The sequence below is a fragment of the Pogona vitticeps genome, chromosome 4, assembly GCF_051106095.1.
Source record: "Pogona vitticeps strain Pit_001003342236 chromosome 4, PviZW2.1, whole genome shotgun sequence".
Lineage (NCBI taxonomy): Eukaryota > Metazoa > Chordata > Lepidosauria > Squamata > Agamidae > Pogona > Pogona vitticeps.
The window spans coordinates 209,106,584-209,124,168 of record NC_135786.1 but is presented as its reverse complement, the minus strand read 5'-3'; the positions used below and the strand labels follow the sequence as shown (position 1 = coordinate 209,124,168).

At 40.4% G+C, this 17,585-nt stretch overlaps 1 protein-coding gene across 2 annotated transcripts in view; it reads left to right on the top strand.

Moving 5' to 3' along the window:
- Positions 1-437: 437 nt before the first annotated feature.
- The window catches only part of CNGB3 (cyclic nucleotide gated channel subunit beta 3), a 73,837-nt gene continuing 56,689 nt past the window's right edge, over positions 438-17,585 (top strand). For both annotated transcript variants that reach the window (XM_072999091.2, XM_072999093.2), the window contains exons 1-2: positions 438-674; positions 6,295-6,397. In XM_072999091.2, the coding sequence (XP_072855192.2) occupies positions 555-674; positions 6,295-6,397 (223 nt within the window). In that variant the 5' untranslated portion in view covers positions 438-554. The remainder of the gene's footprint in view (positions 675-6,294; positions 6,398-17,585) is intronic.

Sequence of the window (17,585 nt, the reverse complement as noted above, 5' to 3'; positions counted from 1 at the left end):
CCACTGTATGACAATATTATATTTTTGTACATAGAGTATGTGCAAAATCCACCCAACCTCTATCCTCATTACACTGGGATTAATATATCTAAGCTATACAAAGGACGAAAGAATCATAAGAATTTACATAACCTAGTACTGCAGGGTCACGTTATTGAACAACTGGCCTTTTTCCATTTCTCAGTTAGACTCTTAAGGCATTCCTGACTTAAGATTCTGATTAAGACAGCAAATTGGAAAATTATGATCAGCTAAAGTTGTGATATACCAGCTGGCAGAGTTGTGAAATAATTAGACATTCTATTTGTTGAACTCTGATATCTCAAAGCACATTTTAAAGCATAAAACTACAAATAAACCTCGTACTACAAAGAAAAAAAATCATGGCAAGGAAAGACATCAGCCTGTCTTTAAATGAGGTTACTAAGTACTAACCAGAACTAAGCCCTGATTAAACATCTAATTGGCTTGTATCATAAGAGCAGAGGAAGTCAAATGCCTTCAGCTTTTAGCTTAGACACATGCAAGATTCTGGAATGACTTCGTAGATAAAAATGTTTAATAAACTGAAAGCAAAAATCACCAAAATAGTGCCAAGTTCATCAGAGGGAAAAGTGAATGATGCTCCAACCTCTCCAAAACCTTCATCTCCACCTCAGCCACCACCAGGGCAGGTAGGTTTCTTGAACCCATTTTACTTAGTGTACCTTTATTGTTTTGCTTCTGAAAATGAATGAAGTTCCTTAAAGCTGCAAATAACTGGCTTCCAGACCATTTTGCTTCTTTTATTGAAAGGCCTGTACTATTGTTTTGTTGTTGTTCTTTCCGTGTTCATTCGGTAAAGATTTTTTAAAGGAAAAAATGATAATTAAATGTTAGATTTTATCTCTATCTAGCTATCTCTATATACACACAAACATATACACAAACATAAACATATATACATATACTGTATATGCATTTACACCCACACATACAAAAATGTGTATGGTTGTGTATACTGCTTTCCTCTTTCTTTCACTTTACAAAGTTGGCAAATTAGATTTTTCTGAGATATTTCAGAGTCCTCAAATGGATTTTTTTAATGGTAGCACGTCACATGCAATTCCAGTCATATACATGTTTACTTAAAAGACAAGAACATGACAGTGGGAAGATGAAACCTGGCTCAAGACAAATCCCTACAGATGAGAGGACACTAAACGGCTGCATGGATTAGCCCTGGATGGGGGAGCAGAGATGTCCCAATAACCTTCCAGTTACCCCCCCCCACAAGGAGCTGCAATATCTGCCAGTTTCATTTTCTCTTGGCTTTGAAGTTTTTAAACCTCAAGTACTTTCTGTTCTTAAAAATGTGACTTGGAAATTTTGTTAAATTGAAAAAGGGATTGAAATGAAATGTTCATTTTTCTATACTAGCTAAATTCAGAGGAGTATCACTTTCTGCACCCTTTCCATATATGTCTTTTTTTTCCTGAGGATAACCTTTCATGAAAATTAAACATTGATATTAAACCTTAAATATCGTGGTAATTATCACAAAACTCTCATTCAGCACTAGTGTGGTTGAATATCCAGGGATTCACACCCAGATTTTAAAGAGTTAACTCAAAGCTTTTGGTTGACATGGATGAAGCTATTAATTTCCATTTTTCTTCCACTCAGATTTTTTTTTCATATTCCAGTTCTTTCCATTATGAATATGGGGTAAATAGCACTCTTTGGAGAATTCTTGTTGAAAGATGAACTAAAATGAAGCTCTCCTCCAGCTAGAAGAGTCTCACAGACAGGAATGTTCAGCTGCCCATTCCTATACAGTGAGGTCTTCTACAGATATGTCCCCTTTAACTGTAAGACTGAGTTCAATTCAGTTGACTCCTTATGGTGTTTTAACTGGGACGGAGAAGTCTATTACCACGTTCCATTTTTCTCTCTAAAAATGGCATGTGCCTCTGCTTCAATCAATTCCAAATTCTGATTTCTATGTTCTGAAGAGGTTCATAAAAGTGAAAATTCACCCAGGTGTAACTTCTTTTTAATACTGAAGTTTTGCCAGAAAGAGTACAACTGTACCAGAAAGGAGCACTTTCTTTAAAAAAAAAAAAAACTCCCTTCTATGCAATTAACAGAAGGTGTTGAAATGTTACTACAGCAATGTAGCTGCTGTAGAAAATAAGATATCTCTGGTTCCCAAGTGGCTGCAACACTTCTAGATCCTAGATTACAAACACACCATCCTTCTGAATAATGTTGGCAGTCACAACCCAGACTGCTACTTAACAGACGTGATGCAGGTGGAATGCTGAATCTATTTGTTCTTGTAGGCACATGGAAACAAAGTATGTAGTAGTTACTGCTGGCAGTGCCATACTACTACTACTACTACTACTACTACTACTACTACTACCACCACCACCACCACCAGCAACAACAACAACAACATAGTGTCAGGTTAATTCTGACCTATGGCAACTCATTACAGGATTACAAGTACTCAGAAGTGGTTTTCTAGCCCCTTCTTCTGGGGGTGTATTCTTGGATTGTGTGTGCAGCTTGCCCAAGGCTACATAAGCTGGCTCTTCTCTTGGGAGGTTCAATGGGGAATCATATTCCCAACTTCTAGCTTTGCAGCCAGATGCCTCACTCACTCAGACTATCCAGCAAGTAATGCCACCTGGCGTGATAACATTTCAGTCCCCACCCCACCCCCAAATGTCCTAGGGTTTCTTAGGATCTAATCTTGAAAGCAGTATTGCAAAGATCAATATTTTTAAACTTTAAACCATTTCTATGAAAGATTTATTTCAGATTATCCATAATGACAATTTGATTAGGGATGCCTAAAATGGTGTAGTGAACAGAATAATAGACTAGGACTCAGGAGGCCTGGGTCAGCTATGGAAATTAACTGGGGATGTGAAACTAGAAAAACAAACACTCCTTATATATCAAGCTTACCTTGAAAGGCCTATTAGGGTTTCAATCAACTATAAATTGGTTCCAGTTTGTAGGCACATAACCTAACAGCTTAATGCAAAGGATGATTCAGTTTGGCACTGTTAACTGACAGACTTAAAAACAGCTGTAAACAGGAAAAATGTGACATTTTGGGTTCTTTACATTATATTTTGCATCAACAGTACTCGCTTTGCCATAAATCTCTATAAATTTACAACTTTACATACCAAAAAGGAGTTTGATTAACTGTGTCATGAAGATTTTTTTAACAAACTTGTTTTTCAAGTTAAAAAAAATTAATTACTTGCAGTTAAGTCTTAGCCACTCATCTTAATTGCTTCTTTGTGAGCAAAGGAAACACTGCTTCTGTTAGTTAAAGTGCTTTAATTAAAGCTCTGATCCCATGAACACTTTATGAGAGGAGTAATTTCCACTGAAAACATTGAAGTTTACTTCTAAATAAGTATGTTTTATGATTATGATGTAAATGTATGCAAAAGCTTTTGAGTGAGAGGGGAATTTGTTTCCTCTTACAAACCATGGCCAAAGACATATAAAGGGAACTTGTTTTCTCTCATCACAACCCATGTTAAATTGGGGACTGAAACAGATGAGACATGGGAAGTTTGCAATTAAATCTCCTGACATACTGTTTTGCTCAGTTTAAAGAAGAAGCAGAGGGCAACGATTTCCATCCTTGCAGGAATGCTAGAGAAGGAATTGTTAAACCATCCCCAAGAACAGCCCAAAATGCATTGCAGCCTGCAGTAAAGAAAAGGAAATGCCCCTGCTCATTTCCCATGAAGAAGCAAACTGGGTTTTCCTTGTATTGAAGCATGGCATGGGTCTGAAAGGTGAATGGCTTCGAGGTGCTACTGATATCCATCCAACTCTGCCATCTGAATTATTTGCTCCCCTCTGTCAAATGGTAGGGCCTGTCTGGTTTCCATCATGAATTCATGATCAAAATCTTACCCTCGCCCCAAGTTCCTGAAGATCTAATAGTAGATGTGGCGGGGGGGCAGGAACATAGCTTGCAAGAAGGTCACCAGAGGGATGGTCAACATCTCCCTTCCCCAGAGTTGCTTCCATGTTTAAATCAGGAAAAGATCCTCCCCATCTCAACAGTTGAAACCCAGTGTTGGGAAATCTTGCCATAGGTTTTAGCCCCCAAGCAGGTCATTATAACTGTATGCCCCTCTTGAAAACAGGGTTACAGGCAAAGGGTTGAAGGGCAGCATTGCTTATAACTTTTAGTAGCAGCATTTTTTACAACATAAATTAGATTCAAAACTCTGCATCTCAAAAATCATTGTGAAAAGATATTAGAAACTCAAAGGATTAGAGCTGAAACGAGACACAGTGACAGCTTCCCACCACCAGTCTCACATGAGCTTCATCTTGCCATCTGCGATGCAAAAGGAAGAACTCACCGAAGTCCTGAAGGATGCCCTGAAGCTGATTAGCTAAACCTAAGGCCCACAGGATTGGAATGGAATAAATAGCTGTATATCTGTTTTGCTCCTGAAATAGGAAGTACTGTATAATCAAGACCTCAGGGTAAGCTAGACCTAGTTAATGTGGGGAGGTTCAGGTAGCTGTTTTAAACATGATTTTATTCATATGCCTTGGTGTGTCCTAGTTTTAGTTTTCCCTTCATTTTCCTTCCACCTCAAAATGTTTACACTACAGTCTTTCACACTGCAGTTGTCATATGTCCAAACTGAGCAGAACTTGTTTTTGTTCTTCCTTACTTTTCTTCATCATCCCTCTCCTGTTGCTCTCTAGTGACTAAAGTGTTAGGAAGATTTCTTTTCTTAGTATCATTGAGCTGTTGTATTTTTACATGGTTTTGCTTCCATGTCTTGCACATAAGTCTCACATCGGGAAGATAGCCAGGCATGGACATACATCATTCACTGAAGGACATGCTGATCATTAAAAAGAAAAATATGATGAATCCCTCTAATGTTTCTAGTCTTTGCTTTGATCGACGAGCTTCAGTTTCTGATGTTGCAGGCAAAAATCTTGGATAGGTGAAGGCTACCAAATGTCTGCTGGACCCTTTCCCTTCCTGGCTTATAAAAGGGACTGGTTGAGTGAAGAAAGGGACGTGGTGGCACTGCAGGCTAAACCGCAGAAGCCTGTGCTGCAGGGTCAGAAGACCAAGCAGTCGTAAGATCGAATCCATGCGATGGAGTTAGCGCCCGTCGCTTGTCCCAGCTCCTGCCAACCTAGCGGTTCGAAAGCATGCAAATGCAAGTAGATAAGTAGGGGCCACCTCGGTGGGAAGGTAACAGTGTTCCGTGTCTAAGTCGCACTGGCCATGTGACCACGGAAGATTGTCTTCGGACAAAACGCTGGCTCTATGGCTTGGAAATGGGGATGAACACCACCCCCTAGAGTCGAACACGACTGGTCAAAAATTGTCAAAGGGAACCTTTACCTTTACCTGAGTGAAGAAGGGGAGGAGTGGTGAATGCCTCCTTGCTACACGGTAGAATCCCAGCAGTAATAAGTAATAAGACCATTGTTGAAAGAGCCTTCCTTAGATTCCACATTATAGATAATTACCGACCAATCTCTAATATCCCATTATTGGGGAAGTTGTTGGAGCAAGTTGTGGCTTCTCAGTTCCAGGGGTTCCTGGATGGGACAGGTTATCTAGATCCATTTTAGTCTGTCTTCAGGTCTCGTTATGGGATGGAGACTGTTCTAGTTATCTTGGTGGATGACCTACACCAGAAAATGGACAAAGGGAGTATGTCCTTATTGGTTCTACTGCTTCTGATACAATCAACCAAGGTATACGCCTGCTCCATATCTCTGAGATGGGACTTGTTTTACAGTGGCTCAAGTCCTTCCTGGAGGAGATAAAGCAGAAGGTGAGTTCTCTCCTTCTGGCCTGCAGGGTTCCTCCGGGTTCTGTTTTGTCTCCTACATTAACATCGACATGAAACCACTGGGAGGTATTGTCTGGAGTTTTGGGGTTCAGTGACACAAGTACACAGATGACATCCAAGTCTATATATCATTGCCATCTAAATTTGAGGAAACTGTTTCAGCTCTAGATTGATATCTATCAATGAACAAGGATGCGACCTGTGCTGAATGGGTTTGCACTTCTTCTGAGAATGCAGGTGCACAGCTTGGGGGATGCTCCTGGATTTATCTCTGAGCCTGGATACCCCATGTTTTAGCAGTGGCCAGGAGTGTGTTTGCACAATTAAAAGTGTGCCAGCTGCATCTTTTCCTGGAAACATCTGATCTGGCCTTGATGACACATGATTTAGCTATATCAGAGCTGAACATATGTTTTTTCCTTTTCTCCTGAAGGAAGAAAGTAAGAAGAAAATGGAAGAAAATAAGGGCACAGGTAATGCCCAGCCCCTGAAAGAAGACACAGAAAATACTAACCAGCCTGAGCCAAAGCAACAAGGTCAGTAACTGATACAATGAGATAAACTATGGGATAATCTTGATTACAGAAAGGTAGCTTTCATAGGCATTTGGAATTCGCCTGAACAAAAAAATCCGTTCCTCCTGCACTGGATACAGTTTTGTTCTTGTGATTGGCCTACATCTCAAAAGATGGCCTTAGAAGCCCAACAATATCCCCAAACTTGGTTTGCAGTAAATCTAAAAATTACATAATTGAATTGATTTACATGCAATTTTTTCCACAAAAAGAATTCCAATAGGCAGGAAAAAAAGCAGCGTGCTTCTCAAGGAATGTTTCATCCTTTAGTAAGTGCTACTCCTGTCCTCTGAAGATGCCGGCCACAGAGACTGGTGAAACGTTAGGAAGAACAACCTTCAGAACACGGCCCAGGAGCCCGAAAAACCCACAACAACCACTCCTATAGATACTTCACCAGGTTTTTCACTCAGCCGTTGCGTGGAGAGAGAGGGAGTTGTATCACTTTCGAGACAGCCTTTTTGCATTCTGGAATAGTCTTATTTGTACTCTCACTCAGCTGTGCTTACCAAATTTTACTGAAATATTATTAGACTAGTAAGAGTCATTGTGTGTATGACTGTGGAAGGGTGATTGTTGCATGGCCTTTGAATAGAAAGATCATAAAATTCGGGTTCATTGTCGCTTCCACACAGGTCATAGCTGTTTGCTCCCTCCACTGCAACATTGTGGGGATTTTGTGTTCTTTAATGGAGATCCAGAACCATAGAGATACTAACTCTGGGCCAGGGCAAGTTAGAATATCTCCTAAAGTGAGCTGGTCTCAATCTGTATGTCTGCAGGCAAGAAATGGTGCCTTAATCCTGTAGATATATAAATGTATGTATGCATATATTAATATGTATGAACTGGGGATAGGGGTATGCTCCTAACAATTATTTATGGAATTTGTTTCCCTAAGAGTCTGCCGCACTTAATGTATATTATAGTATTGATTCTGTTTATTCTTGTCCGGTTGTTCTGTGTTATTCACATCTGATCTGTTGATCGTAATAAAGTATATTGCTAATCTGTATGTCCTTTATTGGAACACAGAATGGGGTGACTGGCTGCCACACGTGCCCATTCAATTCATTTTATAGACTGTACAGAAATAGAGACGTAGAAGACTCAATATGTTTAGAACACTATAGTTGAGAAACACTGCCATGATTGTCTGACAGTGTGCAGGTAAAGTCAGTCATAACCTCCTGTTGATCCCAGCATGCTTTTCAGCTCAGGATAGCTGTCAAGAAAGAAAGCAGTTGAAAAAACTTGGGTAGCAATCACCAAGAGGATAGAAACCTGGCACTTAGCGCTTGTCTGCTCTGATTATGTAGATGCACTTAGCTTGTGTTTGTAGCAATTATGCAATTACTTGTCAGGGAATTATGAGCCCCATGGCAGGAACAAAGCCTACTCAGCTCAAAAGAAAAAAGAATTTCAGAGTTAAGCAGAAAAAACTGAGATTTGGGATAACTATTAAGAGAATTAAGAGAATTACTGGCAACAAACTCAAAGTGCTACCGTGTTTCCCTGAAAATAAGACAGGGTCATAGTATTATTGCTCCAAAAATATATATTAGGGCTTATTTTCAGGGGATGTTTTATTTTTTTCATGTACAACAATCTGCATTTATGTAAATACAGTCGTGTCATCTTCTGGTTGCTGCACAATGGTGGAGGGTGGGGTTTCACTTAACTGGGGCTTGTTTTTGGGGTAGGGTTTATATTACGAGCATTCTGAAAAATCATACTAGGGCTTATTTTCAGATTAGGTCTTATTTTTGGGGAAAACAGGTATATTTCTTGATACTGTGTTTTAAATACACCAATCAACAGAATATGGGCTTTAGAAATACAGTAAAGCTCTATGAGAAGGATTTCTTCTTTCCAGCCTACAACTGCTACCTGCCATGTCCTCTGTGGTTTGTGATGCAAGGCTAACAGAAGACAATGACGTGAATTTGAATCAGTGAATAATTACCTGGCTACTGGAACCTGTTTTGAGAACCAGTGTTGTAGTGGAAGCAGGGCTTGCAGAAGTCAAGACTCTGATTTCATGGAGGCAATGAACCCACCTCAAATTTTAGTCTGGACTTTTCAGAAGCTAGCCAAGGTGCTGAACCTATTCAGGAGAGGCTTTAGGATTAGGAGTGTCCCCATGAAATCAGAGTCACAATGCTGTCATCTGCCATGGTCACCCTAGGCTTCCCTTTTCTGCCTGCAGTCCTTTTAGTAGCTAAGGTAACAACAGAGAAAGTTAATTTCTAAGTGAAACTATGATGATTGTAATGCAGTGTATTTTAGTCTAGTTGGATCTTAAAGCCTGAGGGTGCTGGCAAATTATGTCATTGTCCCTGCTAATTAAAAAGTCCCAGGACATCATCCCGTCAAGCTTTGGTTCCACTGTAGCATTCATATCTAGAGATCTCACATTATTTAGATCAGTGGTTCCCAAACATTTTGGACCCACAGCTCCCTTGATTTACTGACTACTGGTTGTGGCCCCCCTTGCTTGGAGGAGCCATCATGGTTTCACCGCCACCAGGGACAGAATCCTGACACCCTTCCCCAGCCATCTCATCTTCTCCTCCTCCCATCCCAAATATCCCCAAGCGCCCACCTCCTTCCATGTCCTGATGCAGGAAACTCACGAATTTACTCAGCAAGTGCATCCACTGGGGACTATAGAGATGAAGGAAGGAGAAGCAGGCACATGGCCTCCAGTTCTGGTTCCTGTTTGACATGGAGCGAAGAATAGCTCACAGCCTTCATAGCTCTAGGTTCCATCCCATTTCCCATGGCTCCCCTGGCTCAGATCTTGGGTGCCCGATGGAGCCACAGCACACAGTTTGGGAACCCCTGATTTAGATCACATCAAAGATCACAAACCCAGATAGCCAAGAGGTATGAAAGCCAGCTGAGCTGATGCTAGACCAGCTAAAACAACGCTGGATTCAAAACACTTCCATGGCTAATATTGTATCTTACTGACTACTTTGGCCTAATTGTGAGCCAGCACAGTGGCTGTGTAAATAGTGTGGAGAAGGCTTGGAACTGCTGTCACTTGGCTCTTACTTCATCCCACTCCTTGTCCAGGTCTCGTTTGTCTTTTGTGCCAATGGAAAAGTCTTTGGCCAGCATAAGGTCATTTCCGTGAACATAAGAGATGTCTGCCTCTTCCGAATTCCCTTCAGCTGGCATATCCACTTGGGAAGGAGAGGCCAATATGCTTTACAGTGCATTGCAGTCAGGCGCTTGCAGAAGCCACATAAATACTGAAACTAGAAAAGGGTAGACCTCAGTTAAGAAATCTCAAAGGCTGTGAAACTCAAACGATTTAAGAGAAATGATTGATATTCTAATGAATGCTCAGCAGACACAGTATTGCAGTGTTACAGCTCAGCAAGCTCTGCTAATCAATGAAAAAAGTCCTTTAAGCATCACCTTCAATTCCTCATCATCATCTCCTGCACACCTACCACTGATCCTCTGTTCTTTCAACCAGTTTCTACACAAGCTCCAGGTTTTGGAGAAATGTACGCATTGTCATTAAAGATTAGTCAGAGCTTCACTTATTTAATAAACTTGCTTACTCTTCTCCAGCTATGAAAGGCTAGAAGGCAGCAAGCTAATCCTCACTTTTCTGTTGACAGAAAATTCTGTTCTATCTGGATTTGTGAATTTATGTTCTTTTTGTTCTTCTGCCACTCTCTGGTCTCTCTGATCCATGAAAGTAAATATAAGAGAATATGTGAATATGAGAGCCAAACCAAACAGTATGCCAAATGTGTAGCTAGCAACTAAATCAGCAATTTAGATTTTTCTAAATTCAATACTCTGTGTATGTGTGAGTGTGTGTGTGTGTTTGGAGTTCATTGGCACCTCCATGTGAAGAGAGAAGAAGAGAAACACCCTTTTGATACAGTTTCATGTAAACTCATTTCCCAAGCCCTGTGTAGACCAGGCTAAACCCAGACAAGATGGAGGTCCTGAGGGTGGGTGGCCCAGACATCTGTGGTTTGGGAAACTCCCTCACTTTTTTGGGGGGGGGGTGATTCTCACCATGAAGACTGAGGTTTGCAGCTTGGAGGTGCTTCTTGATCCAGCGCTTACCATGGAAACCCAGGTAGCGTCAGTGGTCCACACCGCCTACTTCCTTCTTTGGCGGATCGCCCAGCTGCATTCCTATCTTGATGTCAGGGCTTTCACCACTCTGGTCCATACACTTGTAGTCTCAAGATTAGACTACTGTAATGTGTTCCCTACGTGGGGCTACCTTTGAGACTGATGCGGAAGCTTCAAATGGTGCAGAATGCGGCGGCCAGACATCTTACTGGGGTGAGAAAACATCAACATATCTCCCCCATTCTGCATTGGCTACCTGTTCATTTCCTCATTGATTTCAAAGTATTAATGATGACATATAAAGCCTAAACGATTTAGGATCTCAATATCTGGCAGAACACCTTCTCCCACCTAGATCTACCCGTATCACTCGCTCTAGCCAGGTGGGGCAGCTGAGGGGCCTAATGCTGAGGGAGGCCCGAAGAGAAAGAACAAGAAAGCGGGCTTTCTCGGCAGTGGCCCATTGGTTCTAGAACAATCTCCCCCCAGAAATTTGTCTGGCTCCCTCGCTGGGCGTTTTTTAGAGCAAACTTAAGACCTGTAAATACCTAATTTTTTCACCATCCTCTAGAGTGTTAATATTGTTGTTTTATTTTATTTTAATATTGTTGTTAGCCGCCCAGAGTAGACTTCGGTCTAAATGGGTGGGATATGAATGAATGAATGAATGAATGAATGAATGAATGAATGAATGAATAAATAAATAAATAAATAAATAAATAAATAATGACAAGAGGTATGGCTTCTCATTTGGGCTGGGTAAAAGTGTTTGTTTGTTTGTTATATACCACCCTTTAGTACAATGCACTATTCTGGATGGTTTACAACAGTAGTAAATGATATATACTATAAAATACAATGTATACCGAAAAGTTAAAACATTAAGCAAATAAAAACAAAAGGCACCACCAACAAATTCTCAATAAAACAGTGAGCCTGGAAGCATAAATCACATAGGATTGGTATGGAAGGCCTCCTTGGAAAGCAGTGTTCTAAGTTACCTTCTGAATATTAACAGGTAGGAAGCCAGGCATACCTCCACTTGGAGCTGTTTCGGCAGTGTCGGTTCCACTGTGAAGAAGGGACAACCTTTTGTCAATGCCTTATGGGCCTCCCTTGGGATAGCTACCCAGAGGAACATAGCCTAGGATGATCTGGTGGGTCAGCTATATGATACTGGGAAAGACGCTCTGATGGGTAGTGTGGTCCCAAACTGTGATCAGAGATAAAAGAACAGATTTCCTTCACCCTGTGAACCAAGGCTTTTCACTGGGAAGACTGACCAGCACTTAAAAGGGGCAACTCTAAAGCCACTTCTCTCGTGCAAAAATAAAACACTCTCATGTTGCAGTACCACTCACCCTGAGATGTGTCTTCTCACCTGGAGACCTGGGAAATCAAAACCAATTTCATGAGATGTCAGCCAGTGCCCTGAGACATGGCAACCATTGGTTAGGCTCTGTAACTTCATTTTAGGATGAAATGGAGTCAGGCACACAGACTTTGGTCCTACCCTGTGGCTAATAAGGAAAGGAGGGAAGCCTGGCACCATCTCCTTACAACATGAGAGGAGCCTTATTACATCTGTATGTCTTATCCTACACACAAAGCAACTTAGACCAAAGAAATACTAGCAGTTTGTCCTAGAGAGGACCCCTTTCCAATGTCAATAAGCAGTAAGAGTAACTTCCAGAGGCAGGAGCAGTCAGGATGGGAGGGGTGAGTCTGGGAAAAGTAGCCCACAAAAGTAATTATATCCATACTCTAGCTATTATAGTAGTCCAAATCTTGTTTTGTCTTGTCTTATCTTCTTTTGTTTTGGTTTGTTTTCCAAATCATAGTTTGCTGACAAAGCAAGGTCACAAGCCACAATTTGATCTTCATTTCTCAGTAAATTGTAGTTTGTATAAATTACCATTGTTTGCTAAGTGATGGACTGTGATGGACTACAAGTCAAGCCTGGACACTTCTAATCTTTGCACCCACTAGTAAAATAATAATTGTGTGCTGTCAGGTTAATTCTAACTCATAGGCATTATTTTAAACCGCCCAGAAACCTTAGGATAGTGTGGGCAGGATATAAGTTAAATAAATAAATAAATAAATAAATAAATAAATAAATAAATTTATTTATTTATTTATTTATTTATTTATTTATTTATTTATTTATTTATTTATTTATTTTCCGGGTAAAGTATAAAGAAGTGGTTTACCATTCCCTTCTTCTGGAGGCACCCTGGGACTGTACTGCATGCCCAAGGCCACACAGGCTGGCTCTTCTGGGAGGCACAATGCAATTAGAAGCTCCTAACGCTGTATTCATATTCATGGACAAGATGGTAACCTGGACACTCTGCTTCTGTTAATGCTAGTTATGACTATATTAGCTTTTGCAGCAGCTGCACTATGCTGCTGATTCACATTCAGCTTGTGATTGAAAAAAACACAAAGATAATGATCGTGTTGTGAATCAAGTTTCCAGCCTGGAAGCAAATAAATATATACACAATATTTATTAAGGCCTATAGTAAGACAATATATTATCAACAGAACTGCAGGGCAATTCAGAATAATATATCTGCTTTCACAAGTGATTTTATCAGAGCCATCTTTCTGGAGACAGCCATCAGAAATATGTGCATGATTACCCAAGGATGACCGATCTTTTCTCCTTTAAATCTGCATACATATTTCATATATTGATATGATATACTGTTTACTGTTCATGAACTAATTATCAATATTGTTTCTATAGCTACCTAGAAATGTAATCTGATTTGATTTTCATTTATGGGCAGGGAAAGAACAATGTATTTATTTTTAGGTAACAACGTTAACAAATTTTAGGAATATCAATGTCAGCAATAGGCATCCAAACTGATTGTTAAAATGTAAATGTTGGGTAGTTGCAGATTACTTAAACTGCTAAATTTACAAGTATCAGACAGATTCTGTGAAAGAAAAATACACCATTTAAAATGCTCACATTTGTAAGCAGCAAAATATTTATAAAATCTGTAAAATGTGATTAAGGAACAAATCATAGAGTATTTTGGTTTGTTTTTATTATTGTTACAAGAGCAGCAATTGAAGTGGCCCAAAATATTGAAGTAGGGTAGGCTGTAAAATGATAGAGCTACTAAATATAATACAATGAACCTTGTTGCTGTGCAGCTTCCCACCCAGTGTTCAGATTTGGTACAGTAGCAACACTTCCACACTTCTTAAAATACACTATTGTGCAATTAACACTGGAGGTTCATTCTCATGGCGAGAGTGAGGCAAGGCAAACCAAAACAGTTTATTTTACTGGTAAATGCTACACCAAAATCAAGACAAAGGAGTGTGCCTTCCTTACGTAGTTACAAAATCTTTACACTTTCTTACAAGCAACAGAGGCAGTTTGTTTAAAATCACCAATTAGCAGTTGTTTAATATGGAGAGGCAGCACATGCTGTTGTTGTCACATAGGGAGGAAACAGTTAATGTTTAACAGCACAATGTGAGTAAATATTAGTTGACAAAGACCAGGTGAACCTTTGACCTGGCTGTCTAGAAACTTCCACTAATTCTATTAAGCAAAACAAATAATGTGTAACTGGGCACACCAGTTATTGACCAGGTAAATACAGCAAAAACATAAAGAAATAATGATAGAAAGAAATAGACAATTTTAAAATGTTCTCCTTACAACTAATTACGTGATAGTGGTGGTCGCTTTTGTCATAGTATCCACTATTGTTATAGCAGAACACATATTGGAAAGCCATTTTCAAGACCTAACTATGATATCTCCCTGTACCCCATAGAATGCTTGGGGAGATATGTCAGCGAATGAAAATAAAAAAGATGAAGCTATGCAGTGAGCTTATTGCTTTTTTTTTTTTTTTGGAAAAGTGTTTCTCCAACCATTGAAAGTCATATATTTGTCACTTCTGTTTGTTATGTACTGCCAAGTGATATCCAAATTATAACAACCCTAACAGGGTTTTCTAGGTTCATAAGCTATCTAAGACGTGGTTTTACCATTTTTGCTCCCCAATGAGTATCCATAGTTACCCAGAGACTCAAACCAGGTCTTCTCTGAATTCTAGTCCATCATCCTACACCACACTGGCTTTCATAGCATATACTGATTTTTCATTTTCATATACAGTGGTGCCTCGCTTAACGAGCGCCCCAGTTAACGACGAAATCGCATAGTGATTAGGTTTTTGCAATTGCAAAAGTGATTGCATTACGATGTTTTAAATGGGAAAATCGCTTTGCGATGATCAGTAAGCTGTTTCGCTTACCACTTTTCGCATAGCGATGTTTTCCCAACAGCTGATCGACGGTTCCAAAATGGCCACTGGGTAAAAAACATGGCCACCCGCTGTGTTTTGTGACAGATTCCTCGCATACCGGGCAGCAAAAATGGCCGCAGTATGGAGGATTTTTGCTTAAAGGTGAGGTTTTTGCCCATGGGAACGCATTGAAGGGGTTTCAATGCTTTCCTATGGGCTTTTAAAAATTGCTTAGTGATGTTTTCGGTTAGCGGCGATTTTTGCTGCACCGATTAACATCGCTAAGCGAGGCACCACTGTACTGCATTTCATGTGTGATGTTTTGTGATTGGTCACTAGACAGTAAAAATGGACTTAATTTGCAAGTTTGACTACAGGAGGGATGCATCTCTGAGGAAATCCTGTTGTGGGAGGGCAGATGGGCTAATTGTGGTACATGCATATTCCTCTTAATATCTAGTCTGACTCTAGCCTTTAGGTGATGGCCAGAGCAATGAGGCTCAGCAAGGCTGTCTCCAAGACTGCTTATGTTCTCAGTGTACAGAGAGGGTAGAGAGAGAAGAGAAAGAAATCTGCAGTAACATTCTGGCACAGGTCAGGAAAAGTCAGATTTGCACTGCTTTAAAACATCCAGTCAAGCTATTTTTTTGGGGGGGGGGATTTCCTTCATGTTTGCTTTGTGATGGGTTGTGCTGCACAGAGGCTAACCCAAAGGGAAGACATCATAGGGAATTCAACCCCTTGGGCAAGTTGCTTTGCTGAAATGCAACTCCCAGATTCCTTCCATCAGCATAGCCAGTGATAATACATGATTACGGTGACTATGCAGTCAACCAATCAACTTTTCCAAGCTATGCCCTTAGAAGCTGGTGGAGCATTCACGATTAGGACATTAATTACAACCCATATAACCCTATGAACATGGTTATAATTCACTCCATGTGTGAGGGAGATGATCGTGGAATTAAATATCAAAAGGTGCAATAAAGCAAATCCAATCTCCTATAGCCCCTGAGTCAAGACGAGATAATGGACAAGAAATACACTTCCAAAATTTAGAAGACTAGAATATCAGGAAAAATTTTCCTAGTTTTTTTTTTTCATGAGATGCTGGTGCTCCTAAAGCCAACTACACCAGAGCACAGAGTACTGTCCTCTGAAGATGCCGGCCACAGAGACTGGTGAAACATTAGGAAGAACAACCTTCAGAACACGGCCAGAGAGCCCGAAAAACCCACAACAACCATTCCCTTTTATTATTATTTTTTACCCCAAAGTATATTCAGTCATATGACTCCCCTGCTTATATAACTTATCAGTGGGATATATACATGACCATTTATTTTTCCTTGAGCAGTTGATTTAGTGAGTGTTCTTTAGCTGGGACTAGCAATTCAGCTTTGGACCAGTCTCAAGCAGTGCCATGTAGGAAAGTCTGTAGCACATACGGTAACGGTAACTTTGCTAAATATGTAAACCAGGCACTGTTCTGTTGCCAAAAAGGAAGACGGATATCACCAAGAAGAATGGAGGACAGGTGCCATCTGCATTATTTTCTCTGCAGCTTACTAAAAGTGATCAAAGTCTCTTGCTTTCCCTACTTGGCCAGGGAAACTCACTGGAGAAACGTTGTTGGGGTGCCCACTTAAAACAAAGTACATTTGTCCTCCTTTTTCATGATGCATGTACTTCATTTTGCAGTTATTACACAAGGGGGGGCACTGTTGTTTTGGCCCCTGAAATCCCAAGGAATGGAAAGGTACTGACTTGGCAGCCCTGTGTGGGAATTGCAGTCCAAAACATCTGAAAGGTTCCATGTTGCTGATCATTGTATTATTTAGGAATGGGGGCTCAAGTTGTGGGATTCACGGTCAAGTTGGACTTGGAGTCAACTCTGGGTTTTTTCCCCAATGACTTGGACTTGTGACTCAGACACATTTTCCAAGTTGTGTTTTTGAGTCCCTATTCTTTTTATGAAGGACACTGTAAACACAGAAGTAGTTTTGCAACACTCAGTAGAAGATTCTGGAGAGGCAAGCCGACAACAGCAAAGGACAGATGGGATCAACAGTGGGTGGTTCACAGGCCTCAGACCTCCACAGCCATACCCCAAACAGAACCCACACACCTTCCCTTTTTTTCTGGGGGAAAAGATTGTTTTTAATAGGGAGGGACTCAGACTTGGGATTTGGACCCAAAGAGTTGCCAACATACCTGGTATTGTATTCTCAAAGGCTTTCATGGCCAGGATCCAATGGTTGTCGTAGGTTTTTTGGGCTCTTTGGCCAAATCCCCCACACTACACCAGAACACAGACAGAGTTCTAACTCCTCTTCTCTGAAGATGCCGGCCACAGAGACTGGCGAAACGTTAGGAAGCAAAATCTCCAGAACACAGCCAAACATCCCGAAATACCTGCAACAACCATACTTGGTATTATTATACAGATTATTCCCTTGAGTCCAGGAGTGACTTAACAAGCTGTTTTTAGAATATGGGTGTGAGGTGTGGAAATTGTTAGATTCTGTAGTACAGATTTCTAAATATGTACTGATTTCCTACTTTTTGACATGTAGTGTGGCTGGCTGCACTGTTTTCTTTATCTACTATTGTTTGTTTCAAACAATTGTTTTGACTCAGCACCAGTTCAATCAATCCTTTCTGTGAGAATAGTAGTAATTTAATAAAATTAATCAAGCCCTATTAATCAGAAAAGTCATTATGGTTTGATTGTTTCTCACAATTCTAGCATG